We start from the raw sequence: 17554 nt of genomic DNA, 5'->3' as shown, positions 1-17554 counted from the left end.
GGTCATCTGGACTCAAAACGTCAGCTCTTTTCTCTCCCTACAGATGCTGCCAGACCTGCTGAGATTTTCCAGCATTTTCTCTTTGGTTTCAGATTCCGGCATCTGCAGTAAATTGCTTTTAGATCTAGTGGCAATCCTTTTTCTTTTGGAAATATATCCATTAAAATGTTTAACAATTTTAGTACAAAACCTACAAAAACACAGAATAACAATTGAACAGCAAGAGTCCCCCCGTCCGCCCCCCCCCCCCCCCCCCCCAATCCTTCCCTGCAACGATTGAATTTAGTTACTAAATCCACCCTGTTCCCCTCCCCCAGTGACAATCCTGACCTCAGCATGGCAGTAAATAGTGACTCCACTGCAAGCCTGCTGAATACTGATTCTGAAGGGAGACTTTGCTGGTATTTCATGAGCACTTCTTCAAAGAAATCTTGGTTTGTAAAATATGTCCTGTTGAAATATGTTGTGTGCCTAGCACGTGGGTAATTTTAGATGACGTTACTCCTTGCAAATGTTAACTTCTCAGAACTATCAAAAAATCCTAATTTTATAGTTTTGCAGTCTCTTGCCTTTGAACAGTGAGAACTTTTGATTCTGAGATTTCTGTCGTCCAGTGTTAGTTTCGCCTTTTGTCCATAACCCCCCCCCCTTCAAAGTCCTGTGGGTCACCATTTACCAGAAACTCAACTCGACCAGTATGTCCGAAACTGGGAATTCTGCAGGGAATGACAGTCTGCTGACTCCCCAAAGGCACAACTATAGAGAATGGTGGAATACTCTGGAAATTCACCTGGATGTGTTCACCCCACCCCCCCTCCCTGCAGCCGAACAGGCGCCGGACTGTGACGACTAGGGGATTTTCACAGTAACTTCATAGCAGTGTTAATGAAAACCTACTTGTGACAATAATAAAAGATTATTATTCTTCCAGTTCATATGTTTGCCTTTAAATCCACAGATTTCTTCCAATTCATGTGTTTGCCTTTGAATCCACAGGTAAAAGAAGGTAAGGTCCATGTGCTGTTGCTCTCCCCAGAGGCGCTCGTGGGTGGTGGGTGGGCTGGAGCAAGCTGTCTCCCGCCTGCACGTGAGCTTCCCCCTGTGGCTTTTGCTTGTATCGATGAGGCGCACTGTGTCTCGGAATGGTCGCACAACTTCAGACCATGCTACCTCCGTCTGTGCAAGGTAAGGGAGGAGCAGCTCAGTGGTGACTTGTTTTAGATTCATGCAATGTAGCTGTGATCAGACTTGGCTTGAGGGAAATAATCAGATTTCAATTGGACATCTAATTACTTTTTCAGTCCCCCCCCCCCCGAAAATGCGGAGTGTGTGGCCCTTGTCCTATTCAAGATGGACCGTAACTGAGTTTGTTTACTATGATGGACATTACATTGTTGGCCTACTCAATTTTCACTCTGATGCATTTTCCTGAAGGATTCACTAGCTAGCAATAAGCAGCAGAAACCCTGGATGATTCTCAGCCACTCCTGCCAGTAATGAGCTCCCGAGTGCCCCCCAGGCAGGTTGTATGAGCCAGCATGGCACACATCCAATTTGAACCTTGCAGTTTTCTGAGTGGTGCACTCCAGCAACGCCACACCACACTTTACCAACTGAATTGTACGATAAGTAATCAAAACATCTGATAAATGTTGTGCATTGCCTCAAAGGGATTGGTGCTGAGGTGCTGCTGTAGCTAACGTTTTAGGTCGATGACCCGATGAAATCTCATTGATGTGAAGCATTAACACTGTTTATCTCCACAGATTCTGATTGACCTGCTCTCTCTTTCCAGCGTTTCCTGTTTTTATCTCTGGATTTTTTTCAGCTCCTGACTGATTACATGAGAATTATACCAGGGATTAATCAATTAAAGGGACAGCATGGTAGCACAATGGTTAGCACAGTTGCTTCACAGCTCCAGGGTCCCAGGTTTGAGTCCCAGCTTGGGTCACTGTGCAGTCTGCACGTTCTCCCCGTGTCTGCGTGAGTTTCCTCCGGTTTCCTCCCACAGTCCAAAAATGTGCAGGTTAGGTAGATTGGCCGTGCTAAATTGACCTTAGTAAACCAAAAAAGATTAGGTGGGGTTACTGAGTTACAGGGATAGGGTGGAGGCGTGGGCTAGGGTGGGGTGTTCTTTCCAAGGGCTGGTGCAGACTTGATGGGCCGAATGGCCGCCTCCTGCACTGTAAATTCTATGATTCTATGAAATTAGAAGGACATTTGATTTAAGCGGATTTAGAAGGGTGATCTAATCTGATCAAGATTTTTGATGTGATAATGGACTTGATCATATAGATAGAGAAACCGTTTCTTCCAGACACTTAAACAGGTATCAGAGGATAGACAGCGCCAATGGAACTGTACCCTATCATCAGTCAGTTATTTCAAAATGTGGGGGGCAGTTATTGTGAGAATTTAAACAAAAAAAAAGTATGCTAAAGTCACACACTGAAGAATGTTGCCTGGTGTTGTCAGTTAGGCTGAATAAATTGTCTCTTTCCGCAGTTATTTCAGGTCATCAACCAGTGGATTAACATTTTCAGTTTCAATTATGAATGTCAATAACACCAGAGAGCACTTTGTAGCTTTTTAATGTTTACATCAGTGGATCAATTTGTTTGATGTGCAGGTCCTGAAGGAACGTTTGGGAGTGAAATGCCTGCTAGGATTGACGGCCACTGCCACACTCTCAACAGCCCAGAACATCGCACATCACCTCGAGATCCAGGAGGCGGAAGGAATAGCTGTACGTTCTGCAGACATACCAGCTAATTTGTTCCTGAGCGTGTCTACAGATCGAGACAGGGACCAGGTAAAGGCCTGATCAGGCTGTTAATAACACACAAGAGGGAGTGAGAGAGAAAACCACCTGGTTCTTGCTGGTGACTGCACATAAACTTGCAATCACGTGTGGTTGAGAACACAGGCCCCGTCGTAAAATAAACGCAACGTCTTGTGAACCGGGAGACCATACAATTGTTTTTTATTTGTTAACATGAAACGGACATCACTGGCTAGGCCAGCATTTATTGCACATCTCTAATTGTCCTTGAGTAAGTGGTGGTGAGCTGCCTCCTTGAACTGCAGTAGTTGCGGTATTGTTGGTATATAGAGCACGGTTAGCGAGGATATCCCAGGATTTTAAGCCAGTGACAAGTGAAAGGACAGGAGTTCAACCTGGAAAAGTATGAGGTAATGCATCTGTGGAGGGCTAACAAGACAAATGATTACACTATGAATGGTAGGACCCTGGAAGATACTGACGATCAGAGGGACTTTGGGGTGCATATCCACAGATTCCTAAAAATGGCAGGACAGGTAGAGAAGATGGTTAAAGAGACATATGGGATACTTGCCTTTATTAGCCGAGGCATAGAACACGAGCAGGAAGGTCATGCTGGAACTGTATAAAACACTAGTTAGGCCACAACTGGAGTATTGTGTGCAGTTCTGATCACCACATTATAGGATGTGGTTGCACAGGAGTGCAGAGAAGATTTACCAGGATGCTGCCTGGGTTGAAGGGTCTGAGCTATGAGGAGAGATTGGATGGGCTGTTTTCCTTGGAGCAGTGAAGATTGAGGGGGGATCTGATAGAGATGTATGAGATTGAGGGGCATAGATAGTGTGGATAGGAAACCACCTTTCCCCCTAGTGGAGGTGTCGATAACCAGGGGACATGGATTGAAGGTAAGAGGTAGAAGGTGAGAGGGGAGTTGAGGAGAAACGTTTTCCTCAGTAGGTGGTTGAGTCAGAAACTCCCATAACAGTTCAGTATGTAGATATCACTTGTGCTACCATAACCTCCAGGATTATGGGCCAAGCGCTGGAAAAAGGATTATTGTCATCAGATCCGTGTTGATCGGCGTGCATGATGGGCTGAATGGCCTCCATCTGTACTGGAAACATCTATGAATCGTAAAAAAAATGATAGTTTGTGGTTTGCAACCAATGGTGATCCTATGGATACAGATTTTTAAATCAGTAAAGGAATCAAGGGTTATAGGAATAAGGCGGGAAAGAAGAGTTAAGGATTATCAATTCTGATTAGTCATGATCTCATTGAATGGGGCAGCAGATTCAATGGGCCGAATGGTCAAATTCTGCTTCTATATCTGAGGGTCTCTGAGATGTTATCTGTCAGAACATCGGCTCTTTGTGATGTTTTTAAAATCTGTGTACTGGTTTTCAGTAAATTCTTTAACTGTATACTTGCCCAGGGTCTTGTAACTTTGATCCAAGGTGATCGGTTTGCCTCCTTGGATTCCATTATTGTCTACTGCACCCGGAGAGAGGAGACGGCCCGTATCGCAGCCTTGCTTCGGACATGCCTTCAGGGAGTTACACTAAAGGAGCTACCACCAGAACTAAGCAAGGAGGAGGATACCGCTGAAGAAATCCTCGCAAAAAGAAAGAAAGCCATGGGTGAGCAGGGTATACTGTGGGGGGGGGGGGGGGGGGGTGAAGCCATGGGTGAGCAGGGTATACTGTGGGGGGGGGGGGTGAAGCCATGGGTGAGCAGGGTATACTGTGGGGGGGGGGGGGGAGCCATGGGTGAGCAGGGTATACTGTGGGGGGGGAGCCATGGGTGAGCAAGGTATACTGTGGGGTGGGGGGGAGCCATGGGTGAGCAGGGTATACTGTGGGGGGGGGGGGGGGAGCCATGGGTGAGCAGGGTATACTGTGGGGGGGGGGGGGTGGGGGGGGGGAGAAGTGGCAGAAAACCTAGATTTTGAAATGATGTTTAAAATGAATTGTTTGCCGTGGAAATTGAAATGCTTTGCACCTGATATTTGAGCATAATATGGCTGTAAAGCTTATGGCTTTAGTACTGGAACAACCTGTGCCCAGTTTGCATAGCCATGGTCTCGCTACTAAATTTGTATGCCACAATGTATGCCTAAAGCAAGAACTGGGTCCTTTAAATGTGTAAATTAGGGACCTGGTAGCTGTTGAAATACTCCATTGAGAAATTTGTTAACAATGAGTGAAAAAAAGACAAAGCTGATCTCTGGTGTTATGGAATGGATGATATGGAGATGCCGGCGTTGGACTGGGGTGAGCACAGTAAGAAGTCTTACAACACCAGGTTAAAGTCCAACAGGTTTGTTTTGATGTCACTAGCTTTCGGAGCGCTGCTCCTTCCTCAGGTGAATGAAGAGGTATGTTCCAGAAACATATATATAGACCGATTCAAAGATGCCAGACAATGCTTGGAATGCATTGTCTTACTAAGTTATGGAGTCAGTCTGGAAAGAAGTGAGAATGAGAGAGGAATATTTACATGTATGCAAAATACCAACTGGAATCCATTCACCTGGAGCACTATTCCAGGTTAAATCTGGACTGTACAACACGGGGACACCAGTATTAGCTCATTGAAAAGTTCAACATGTCAGGGAGCACTAAAGAACCTCCCACTGGAAGAAAAGTTGTGAGCCAGGGGACATCAATTTAAAGTGAATGGTAAAGAAATAACGACGACACAAGGAAAATCTTTTTTAGAACATAGAACAGTACAGCACAGAACAGGCCCTTCGGCCCTCGATGTTGTGCCGAGCATTGTCCGAAACCAAGATCAAGCTATCCCACTCCCTGTCATTCTGGTGAGCTCCACGTGCCTATCCAATAACCGCTTGAAAGTTCCTAAAGTGTCCGACTCCACTATCACAGCAGGCAGTCCATTCCACATCCTAACCACTCTCTGAGTAAAGAACCTACCTCGGACATCCCTCCTATATCTCCCACCCTGAATCTTATAGTTATGACCCCTTGTAACAGCTACATCCACCCGAGGAAATGGTCTCTGAACGTCCACTCTGTCTATTCCCCTCAACATCTTATAAACCTCTATTAAGTCGCCTGTCATCCTCCTTCGCTCCAAAGAGAAAAGCCCGAGCTCCCTCAACCTTTCCTCTCAAGACCTATCCTGCAAACCAGGCAGCATCGTGGTAAATCTCCTTTGCGCCCTTTCCAATGCTTCCACATCCTTCCTATAATGAGGTGACCAGACCTGCACACAATACTCCAAATGTGGTCTCACCAGGGTCATGTATAGTTGCAGCATTACCCCGTGGCTCTTAAACTCAAGCCCCCTGTTAATAAACGCTACCATACTATAAGCCTTCTTCACGGCTCTATCCACTTGAGTGGCAACCTTCAGAGATCTGTGGTCATGAACCCCAAGATCTCGCTGTTCCTCCACATTCCTCAGAACCCTGCCGTTGACCCTGTAATCCGCATTCACATTTTTCCTACCAAAATGAATCACCTCTCACTTATCAGGGTTAAACTCCATCTGCCATTTTTCGGCCCAGCTCTGCATCCTATCAATGACTCTTTGCAGCCTACAATAGCCCTCCACCTCATCCACTACTCCACCAATCTCGGTGTCATCAGCAAATTTACTGACCCACCCTTCAGCCCCCTCCTCCAAGTCATTGATAAAAATCACAAATAGCAGAGGACCCTGTGGTACACCGCTGGTAACTGGTCTCCAATCTGAAACTTTTCCATCCACCACCACTCTCTGTCTTCTATGTGAGTCAGTTACTTATCCAATTGGCCAAATTTCCCTCTATCCCACACCTCCTTACTTTCTTCATGAGCCGACCATGGGGAACCTTATCAAACTCCTTACTAAAATCCATGTATACGACATCAACTGCTCTACCTTCATCTGCACACTTAGTTACCTCCTTAAAGAATTCAATCAAATAATTTTGCAACAAGTGTTCATGATCCGGCGAGTAGAGTTGGATTCAATTGAAAAATTTAAATCTGAATTGTATAAGCACCTGAAAACTTTACGAACTATGGAGAAGGGGCAGATGAGTGGGACGAGCTGAGTTGCTCTGGTAGAGAGATGGATGCCAGGGACGGAATGGCTGCCTGCTGTGCTGTAACCATTCTGGGTGTTAAGTACCTCGCAGACTGGTAGGGTGTTTTTTTTTCGTCCCTGGGATGTGGGCCAGCATTTGTTGCCCATTCCTAATTGCCCTTGAACTGAGTGACGTGCAAGGTCATTCCAGAGTTGAGAGACAATCACAATGCTTCTCTGGGTCTGGAGTCACATGTAGGACTAGGTACGGGCGTCAGATTTCCTTCCCTGAAGGACATTAGTGAACCAGATGGCAATGGTTTCATGACAATTGGCAATGGTTTCATGATCGTTATTAGACTTATAATTCCAGATTTTTATTTTATCTGCCATGGTGAGATTCGAACCCGGGACCCCAGTGCATTACCCTGGGTCTCTGGATTACTAGACCAGTGACAATACCACTACGCCACTGTCTCCCCTAATAGGAGAAATATTTCTGGAAGCACTAAAGAGGCAAGTTAACTTTTGCTCCAAAGCGAGAAATGTTGTTGATGTTTCTGATCTTGTACTCAGAAGGACAAACACAAAAATGCTAAATTTCAAACAGTCAGAATTTATACCACAGAAGGAAAGGGTGCTGATTGGTTAGCAAATTGACTCTGGCTGAGGTGTTGCCATGGCCAAGTACTAACCGCCAATTTAAGGGGCTGTTTAGCACAGGGCTAAATCACTGGCTTTGAAAGCAGACCAAGGCAGGCCAGCAGCACGGTTCGATTCCCGTAACAGCCTCCCCGAACAGGCGCCGGAATGTGGCGACTAGGGGCTTTTCACAGTAACTTCATTTGAAGCCTACTTGTGACAATAAGTGATTTTCATTTCATTTCATTTTCATAATCAGTCGGACTCGGAAGTGTGGCTCATTTACGTTCATTAGAAGCGCCGTACATTCATACGCAGGGACCTGTTCTCTGCAAACAGAAGAAATATGTTCAGACCTTACACCCTTTTTCAAATTACTAGGGAGCTTAGCCTATAGTTCTGCATTGCTTTCTCCATAGCAACTCTTCTGCCAGTCACAGTCAACTTGCCAACCAACCAGCACCCTTTTCTGTCGTATACATCTTCATAAACATTTGAAATTTGGCGTTCTGGCGTTTGTCCTGATGAGTGCAAGGTGGAAAAACTTGTCTCTCTTTTCAGCAATACTCAAGGCAGTTTCGAATTTTGTTAGATGGGGAGGGCAGGGGAGGTAGGATCAGCTTGGCGGACTTTGTATTTAACTTTGCTATGGACTTGCGTTCTTAACCGCAAAGATCACGCAGTTGCAGTAACTCCTTCTTGGGCAGCATAGTAGTTAGCACAATTGCTTCACAGCTCCAGGGTCCCAAGTTCGATTCCCGGCTTGGGTCATTGTCTGTGCGAATCTGCACAACCTCCCTGTGCCTGCGTGGGTTTCCTCCGGGTGCTCCGGTTTCCTCCCACAGTCCAAAGATGTGCAGGTTAGGGGGATCGGCCCCAATTGCCCTTTGTGTCCAAAAAAAGGTGGGGTGGGGTCACTGGGTTATGGGGATAGGGTGGGGGTGTGGGCTTGGGTAGTGTGCTCTTTCCAAGGGCCGGTGCAGACTCAATGGGCCGAATGGCCTCCTGCACTGTAAATTCTGTGATTCTATTCCTTAGTCCCGATGCCGTTTCTAACTCGATCTGCCACTCTTCCCCAGAGCAGCTGAAACAGTACCAGCTGGTTCGTTGGTGTGGTTCATTGCCGGCCTTGGCAATGTATTCATCAGCTGACGAGTGAAATTAATTTTTCTTGATCTAGAAGTTGCTTTAGCTGGCATAAGAGAAGGATGTTCACGTGAGATTTGTTTAGGTTGGGGAAAATATTCTAAACTGACAATTTTCTTTTCATATTTCTCCGCAAAAAAAAAAAACAGCTAGAAAGAAGGTGAGGCGGCCTTTAAAGTGGATTGCTGATTGCTACCACGCTGGAATGTCAGCTAGTCAGCGAAGGAGAATTCAGAACAACTTCATGAGTGGTCAACTGCGTATTGTGGTGGCAACGGTGGCATTTGGCATGGGATTGGATAAGTCAGACGTCCGAGGAATCGTGCACTATAATATGCCAAAGGGCTTCGAGAACTACGTGCAAGAGATTGGCCGTGCTGGAAGAGATGGGAAGCCTGCCCATTGCCATCTCTTCCTCGACCCAGAGGTGAGGATTAACATTGTTTGTGTTATCTATTTTTAAGTTTTTATCTTCTCCCTTCCTACATCTGGAAGTAATTATTGTCTCACTGGGACTTCCTCTCTGAGGTGGATATAAACCGAGTGGCCACCACCACAGAAGCAAAATATTGCAGATGCTGGAAATCCGAAATAAAAAAGAAAACACTGGGAACAGTTATCAGGTCAGGGAGGGAGTTCCAGGGTTTTGACACAGTGAAGGTGAAGGAACAGCAATATATTTCCAAGTCGGAATGGTGAGTGGCTTGGAGGGGAACTTCCAGGTGGTGGTGTTATATTGCATCAATCCTATTCAAAAGCAGGAAGAGAGAAAATTGGAAAATGACTAACGTCCAGCACAGAGGGTTGATCCTTGCTCTGTGTTGACATAATTGATCTCAATGTGGGTAGAACAGGCAGTAGGTGGTTCACAATCACCTTTTTGATGGGAATGGGCAATAAAATGCTGACCTAGCATCTCACACCCACATCTCATGAAAGACTGAATTAAAGACCTGCCTTCCAGCTTAAGGTCAGATGTGGAGATGTTCACTGATGCCTGCACAATGTTCGGTACCATTCGCCACTCCTCAGACACTGAAGCAGTCCATGTTCAAATGCAGCAAGACCTGGACAATATTCAGGCTTGGGCTGACAAGTGATAAGTAACATTTGCGCCACACAAGTGCCAGGCAATGGCCATCACCAATAAGAGAATCAAACCATTGCACCGTGACATTCAATTGCATTACCATCACTGAATCCCTCACTATCAACATCCTGGGGGGTTACGATTGATCAGAAACTGAACTGGACTAGCCATATTAATACTGTGGCTGCAAGAGCAGGTCAGAGGCTGGGAATCCTGCGGTGAGTAACTCGCCTGACTCCACAAAGCCTGTCCAACATCTATAAGGCACAAGTCAGGAGTGTAATGGAATACTCTCCATTTGCCTGGATGAGTGCAGCTCCAACAACACTCCAGATGCTTGACACCATCCAGGACAAAGCCCACTTGATTGCACCCCTTCCACATTCACCCCCTCCACCACCGACGCACAGTAGCAGCCATGTGTACCATCAACAAGATGCACTGCAGAAACGCATCAAGTCTTCTTAAGCAGCACCTTCTAAACCCATGATCACTGCCTTTGAGATGGACAAGTCCAGCAGATACCTGTTAACACCACCAGCTGGAGGTTTCCCTCCAAGCCACTCACTTGGAAATATATTGATGATCCTTCACAGTGTTCGGTCAAAATGCTAGAACTCCTCCCTAACAGCACAGTGGTGTACCTGAATGGGCGGCATGCTGGCCCAGTGGTTAGCACTGCTGCCTCATGGTGCCAGGACCTGGGTTCAATTCTGGCCTTGAGTGACTGTCTGTCTGGAGTCTGCACTTTCTCCCCATGTCTGCGTGGGTTTTCTCCGGGTGCTCCGCTTTCCTCCCAGTCAAAAGATGTGCAGGTTCGGTGGGTTGGCCATGCTAAATTGCCCCTTGGTCTCCAAAGATATGTAGATTAGTTGGGGTCACGGAGATTGGACGGGGAAATTGGGACTGGGTGGAGTGTTCTTTCAGAGGGTTGGTGCAGACTTGATGGGACGAATGGCCTCATTCGGCACTGTCGGGATTCTGTGGATATGGAATACTGTACTTCCATGGCTTTTGGCCAACTCTTATGTGAACCTACCCAGGAAGTATTTTCACCGTGAGGAGCACCAAGTCAGTCCTAATCTGGCACGCTCAGCATATTGAGCAACTGGACCTAATGAGGCTCGGGTTTAATCAAAAGGTTTGGATGACCTGATGTTTATATCTCTTAATATATTTCTTTTAAATTTCTGAGACGACAACTAGGTCTGCTATAATCTTATAGAATTGCAGAGCAGGCTCGAAGGGCCGAATGGCCTATTACTGCTCCGATCTTCCCAATTGTATAAAACAGTCTTGTGTTAATATGCACTTCCTGCATTCCACATTGTGGGTCGGTTAGCTCAGTTGGCTGGATAGCTGGTTCGTGATGTGGACCGATGCCAACAGCGTGGGTTCAATTCCCGTGCCAGCTGAGGTTATCCATGAACCTTGTGGTGACCCTCGGGTTAAATCACCATCAGTCAACGCTCAAAGGGGAGAGTATGGTCTTTGGGTACTGTGGCAGCATTTATTTACATTACAATGGAAACTGCCTACGAGAGTTTGTTATGCTGGCACTGGTGGGTGTAACAAGAAAACCTAGCTTTTACTTCTTGTGGATGTGGGATTTATGATGGAAATTTGAGTGTATTAATGCCTGAGTAATGTCTTTACATTGACTGCAGGGGAGAGAGTCGAAAGCAATGTTCATAAAATTTAAGCAGTCCCATCTTGTAAATGTGTTCAATTAATCTGCAAAAGGGACGGCAAACGTAAATTGAGTTCCTAGCTGGTAACTAATACTTGTTCAAAACTTAAAACCTAGAGAAATAAATATGACATTGAAAACACATTGTTATTATGCTTATGTTATTATCACATCTGTCCCGATGATGCCACTTTCCAAAACGGTGCTGCTGACATGTCTTCATTCTTCCGTAATCGTGGTTCCTCATCCACTGTGTCCTCCGCTATCTCCTGCATGATTCCACCACCAAACACATCGTCCCGTCACACCCCCGTCAGCATTTCGCAAGGACTGTTCCCTCCGGGATAACCTGGTCCACTCCTCCATCACCCCCAACACCTCACCCTCTTCCCACGGCACCTTCCCATGCAATCGCAGACAGTGCAACACCTGCCCCTTTACCTCCTCCCTGCTCACCATCCCAAACACTCTTTTCAAGTGAGGCAGCACTTCCTTCATTCTGGTCTATTGTATTCCCTTCTCCCAATGCGGTCTGCTCTACATTGGCGAGACTAAACGCAGACTGGGTGACCGCTTTGCAGAACACCTCCGGTCCGTCCGCAAGCAGGACCCAGACCTTCCTGTTGCCATTTCAACTCCCAGTCCTGCTCTCACGTCCACATGTCCGTTCTTGGCCTGCTGCAATGTTCCAGTGAAGCTCATCGCAAACTAGGGGAACAGCACCTCCTCTTCCGATTAGGCACATTCCAGCCTTCCGGACTTAACAATGAGTTCAACAACTTCAGACTGTAAACTCTCTCCTCCACCTTCACCCCATTTTTATCTCCATCCATTTATTTCCATTTCTTCCACTGATCTATTTTCCCCTCACCATTGTCCCTCTTGGGCCATCTGTTCTAGTTGCCCACACTAGAATCAAAGAATTTACAGTGCAGAAGGAGACCATTCAGCCCATCAAGTCTGCACTGGCCCTTGGAAAGAGCACCCTACTTAAGCCCACACCTCCACCCTATCCCTGTAACCCCACATAACCTTTTGGACAGGGAGGGGCAATTTATCATGGCCAATCCACCTAACCTGCACATCTTTGGACTGTGGGAGGAAACCGGAACACCCGGAGGAAACCCACGCAGACACGGGGAGAAAGTGCAAACTCCACACAGTCACCTGAGGCTGGGATTAAACCCAGGTCCATGGAGCTGTGAGGCAGCAGTGCTAACCACTTAGCCGTCATGCTGCTCTACTCACTTTTCTTCTGCCATTCACACATTCTATTCTCTTTATCTGCCATTATCTGTACCCTTCTTCGCCTTAATCACCCCCATGTACATTCCTTTTGTTTCTGTCCACATCTTTGTCAATCTCCATCTATCGCTGGTCCCTTATGAAAATCGCTCATTGTCACAAGGCGGCTTCAAATGAAGTTACTGTGAAAAGCCCCGAGTTGCCACATTCCGGCGCCTTTTTGTGGAGGCCGGTACGGGAATTGAACCCATGCTGCTGGTCTTGTTCTGCAATGCAAGCCAGCTGTTAGTCCACTGTGCTAAACCAGCCCCAATAAACCAGCCCCAATAAACCAGCCCCAATAAACCAGCCTCTATAGTTAAAAGCAATGCAAAATACCTGTCATTATTAATTCCCCAGAGGCACTTCCTATTGGACCAACATTCACTTTATCTTTTTCTAATATCTGGAAATTCTGCCTTTAGTTCCAACCAGCTTTCTCTCATACTCTAATTTTCCCACCTTAATAATCTTTTTGTCATTCTTTGCTGTTTTATATAGTCTGTCCAACCTTCTGACCAGCCACTCACCTTTATGTAATTATATGCTTTTTCTTTAAGTTTACTTAACTTTTTCAGTTATCCACGGATGGTGACCTCCCCCCCACCCCCGCTGGAATTTCTTCCTTGCCAGAATATATCTATTCTGTATTCTGAAATATCCCTTTAAAAGTCTGCTACTGCATCTCTATTGACCTATCCCTTAAGCTAATTTGCCAGTTCCCTTTGGCTAGCTCTGTTTTCATGCGTTCAATTATCCTAATTTAAGTTTAAAATACTAATCATAGACCCATTCTTCTTTCCTTCATACCAAATATAAAATTCAATCTTATCCTGATTGCTGTACCTATGAGGTCATTAATCCGAACTCGTTGGTCAACAGCAGGTCTAGTATCGCCTGATCACTGGTTGGTGCTGTCCGAAGAAACAACATTGAAAACATTCTCTGAATTACTCACCTAGGCTACCTTTGTCCATATTTTTCCAGTCTACATGTAGATTGAAATCCATCATGATAATCGTCATACCTTTCTGACAAGCTGCCATTATTTCTTTACTTTTATACCCTTATCTATCCTGTGATGGGTTTAGCTCACTTGGCTAGGGAGCTGGTTCGTGATGCTAGCGGTGCGGGTCCAATTCCTGCACTGGCTGAAGTTATTCATGAAGGCTCGTCTTCTCAACCTTGCCCCTTGCATTTAGTCTGTCCGTTCATGTCATGGTCTGTTTATCATTTCCCATATTAATACCATAAGACATAGGAGCAGAATTAGGCCACTCAACCCATCGAGTCTGCTCCGCCATTCAATCATGGCTATTTTTCTCATCCCCATTCTCCCCCTGTTCCACTTATTAATCAAGAAACCTTCCTCTCTTGCCTTGCCTGTACTCTTTATTTTACCACACCTTCCCAAATTTGATCCTGTACCCCCATACGTTTTGTTAAAATGCATAATTGATCTCCAGTACGAATGAGATGAGCTTGATTCATGCTTTCTAATGTCAGTAGAATCTCAATTTACTGCAACAAACAGAATTTCCTGGCATTACTCCTCCAGAAGAGTAGTTACAATTCTTCAGCTGTTTTTAACTCTCCAGGGCAGAGAAGTAGATGGTTTACAGATGCAGTACTCTGTCCTATAGGTTGGAAGTGTTTGGAGTTTTGTGCCAGAGTAATCCTGAGCTGGTGTTCACCTGCCGAGGTTGTTGGCACGTAGGGCGATGCTGGCCACGCAGCTGATGGCACTGGCTGCCACCTTGTGACAGAGGCCAGCCTGGGCAATGTAGTCTGAAGCCAGGGCGTGGAGGGTGTCCGGGCCGAAAGGGTTGAAGTGACCGGGCAGCACGGTGCTGACCAGCCCCTGGTCCAGCAGCTGGAGTAGCCTCCTGCAGCTCTCCTTGTAGTGGTTGATGTTGGAGTGAGGGAGCCAGTCAATCAGGGCGCCCTGGTACACGGTATCGCCGCTGAACAGGAGGCCCCGCTCGGGCTCGTGGAGGCAGATGCTGCCCCGGGAGTGTCCGGGGGTGTGGAGCACGGTGAGCCGCCGGTCCCCCAGCTCGATCACATCGCCGTCCTCCAGCAGGCGGCCGGGCCGCACGGCCCTCACCCGGTAGCTGCTGGCCGTCCAGCCGGCCTGGGGCGGCGGGCGGCTCACCTCGCTCCCGCTCAGCCAGGTCACCGTCTCCAGGTTGTCGCCCCGGGACAGGGCCGCGGCCTCGGCCCGGTGCACGGCCACGCTGCCGGCCGGAAAGTGGTGCAGGCCGCCCGCGTGGTCGAAGTGGACGTGGGTGGCGAGCGCCAGCAGCGGGCGGGAGCCGGTCAGGCCGGCCCGCTCCAGGTACTCGGGCAGGCTGCTGAGGCCCAGGCCGGCGTCCACCACCAGGTCCCGCTCCGAGCCCCGCACCAGCCACATGTTCGCCCGGTTCCCCGACTCGTAGAAACGCTCCCGGATCAGGTAGAGGCCGTCGGCCAGGCGCTGCCGCCAAAACCACTCCCCGTCCGCACCGTCCGCCATCTTCCTGCCACTGCCGCCAGGTTCCCAACTCTCCCGGGCTACCCGGGAGCCTCCACTGCCGTCCGCTTCCCACCCCGCCCGGGAGCCTCCCCTGCCGCCAGGTTCCCACCCCGCCCGGGAGCCTCCCCTGCCGCCAGGTTCCCACCCCGCCCGGGAGCCTCCACTGCCGCCAGGTTCCCACCCCGCCCGGGAGCCGCCACTGCCGCCAGGTTCCCAACTCTCCCGGGCTACCCGGGAGCCTCCACTGCCGTCCGCTTCCCACCCCGCCCGGGAGCCTCCCCTGCCGCCAGGTTCCCACCCCGCCCGGGAGCCTCCCCTGCCGCCAGGTTCCCACCCCGCCCGGGAGCCTCCACTGCCGCCAGGTTCCCACCCCGCCCGGGAGCCGCCACTGCCGCCAGGTTCCCAACTCTCCCGGGCTACCCGGGAGCCTCCACTGCCGTCCGCTTCCCAACCCGCCCGGGAGCCTCCCCTGCCGCCAGGTTCCCACCCCGCCCGGGAGCCTCCCCTGCCGCCAGGTTCCCACCCCGCCCGGGAGCCTCCCCTGCCGCCAGGTTCCCACCCCGCCCGGGAGCCTCCCCTGCCGCCAGGTTCCCACCCCGCCCGGGAGCCTCCCCTGCCGCCAGGTTCCCACCCCGCCCGGGAGCCTCCCCTGCCGCCAGGTTCCCACCCCGCCCGGGAGCCTCCCCTGCCGCCAGTTTCCCAACCCTCCCGGGCCGCCTGGGAGCCTCCGCTCCCACCAGCTTCCCAACACTCCCGGGCTACCCGGGAGCCTCCACTGCCATCAGGTTCCCAATCCTCCCAGGCAACCTCCCGGTCTGCCCAGGAGCCCCCACAGCAGCAAGCTTTCCAACCCTCCCGGACTGCCCGGAGGCCTCTACTGCCGCCAACGCAACTCGGCAGGACGTTCATCATCCCGCCTCTCCCTCACTCGCTCTCTCTCCAGTGGATTTTCATGGAACGTTTTAAGTTATTAAAATATATTCAAGATTGGAGACAAAAAAATTATTCAGCAAGTGGAAATCACCCAGTTAGTGAAGAGGCTGGAAACCTGCAATAAAATCAGTAGATGTTAGCAATAAAGATCAGTTCTGTGAGGAGAGACATAAACAAGATTAAAGATTCAGACGGTGACCATTCTTGGGTATTTATATTTTTAATTTGTATAAACAAGAGACACTTTGCCCACAAGAAGATGGTAACTCCGCTAGAGTTTTTTTTTGGTATACTTGCCAATTCAGGAGTATCTGAATTGTTTGTACGTTGTGACCATAAAATATCCGATGGAACAGGTTTTCTTGAGTTTAACAATATACATAGAAAATACAAGCCGGAGGAGGCCATTCGAGCCTGCTCCACCATTCATTATGATCGTAGCTGGTCATCAAGTTCAGTACCCTAACCCTGTCTTTCTCCCCCAACCCCCACCCATATCCATTAAGCCCCAAGAGCTATATCTAATTCCTTCTTGAAATCACACAACGTTTTGGCCTTGACTATTTTCTGTGGTAGTGAATTCCACAGATTCACCACTCTGGGTGGATCTAACATGGGTCCGACTCCACTACCATAGCTGGGAGTGCGTTCCACACCCTAACCACTCTGAGTAAAGGACCTAACTCTGACATCCCTCCTATATCTTCCACCATGAACCTTACAGTCATGCCCCCTTGTAACAGCTACATCCACCTGAGGAAAAAGTCGCTGAACGTCCACTCTACCTATCCCTCTCATAATCTTATACACCTCAATTAAGTCACCTCAATCCTCCTTCGCTCCAATGAGAAAAGCCCAGCTCCCTCAACCTTTCCTCATAAGACCGACTCTCCAATCCAGGCAGCATCCTGGTAGATCTGCTTTGCACCCTTTCCAATGCTTGCACATCCTTCCTATAATGAGGTGACCAAAACTGCACACAATACTCCAAATGTGGTCTAACCAAGGTCTTGTACAGTTGCACCATAACCTCACTACTCTTAAACTCAAGCCCCCTGTTAATAAATGCTAACACACTATAGGCTTTCTTCACGGCTCTATCCACTTGGGTGGCAACTTTCAGACATCTATGGACATGAACTCCGAGATCTCACTGCTCCTCCACATTCTTCAGAACCCTGCCGTTAACCCTGTAATCCGCATTCAAATTTGTCCGACCAAAATGAATCACCTCACACTTATCCGGGTTAAACTCCATCTGCCACTTTTCAGCCCAGCCCTGCATCCTATCAATGTTTCTTTGCAGCCTGCAACAGCCCTCCATATTATCCACTACTCCACCAATCTTGGTGCCATCGGCAAATTTACTAACCCAACCTTCAACTCCAGGAGCCAAGTCATTGATAAAAATCACAAATAGCAGAGGACCCA

At 48.3% G+C, this 17554-nt stretch overlaps 1 protein-coding gene and 1 pseudogene across 1 annotated transcript in view; one reads left to right on the top strand and one right to left on the bottom strand.

Annotated features, from left to right (window-relative positions):
- recql4 (RecQ helicase-like 4) overlaps positions 1 to 17554 on the top strand; it is an 84895-nt gene that overhangs the window by 44454 nt on the left and 22887 nt on the right. Inside the window, exons 14-17 of the mRNA XM_072508015.1 lie at positions 997 to 1185; positions 2633 to 2815; positions 4224 to 4428; positions 8761 to 9038. Coding sequence (XP_072364116.1) covers positions 997 to 1185; positions 2633 to 2815; positions 4224 to 4428; positions 8761 to 9038 — 855 coding nt within the window. The remainder of the gene's footprint in view (positions 1 to 996; positions 1186 to 2632; positions 2816 to 4223; positions 4429 to 8760; positions 9039 to 17554) is intronic.
- Positions 14169 to 15301, bottom strand: LOC140424709 (acyl-coenzyme A thioesterase MBLAC2 pseudogene; annotated as a pseudogene).

The sequence above is a fragment of the Scyliorhinus torazame genome, chromosome 6, assembly GCF_047496885.1.
Source record: "Scyliorhinus torazame isolate Kashiwa2021f chromosome 6, sScyTor2.1, whole genome shotgun sequence".
NCBI classification, from domain to species: domain Eukaryota; kingdom Metazoa; phylum Chordata; class Chondrichthyes; order Carcharhiniformes; family Scyliorhinidae; genus Scyliorhinus; species Scyliorhinus torazame.
Note: the sequence above shows the minus strand (reverse complement) of the source record. Positions and strands in the feature narration are given on the sequence as shown.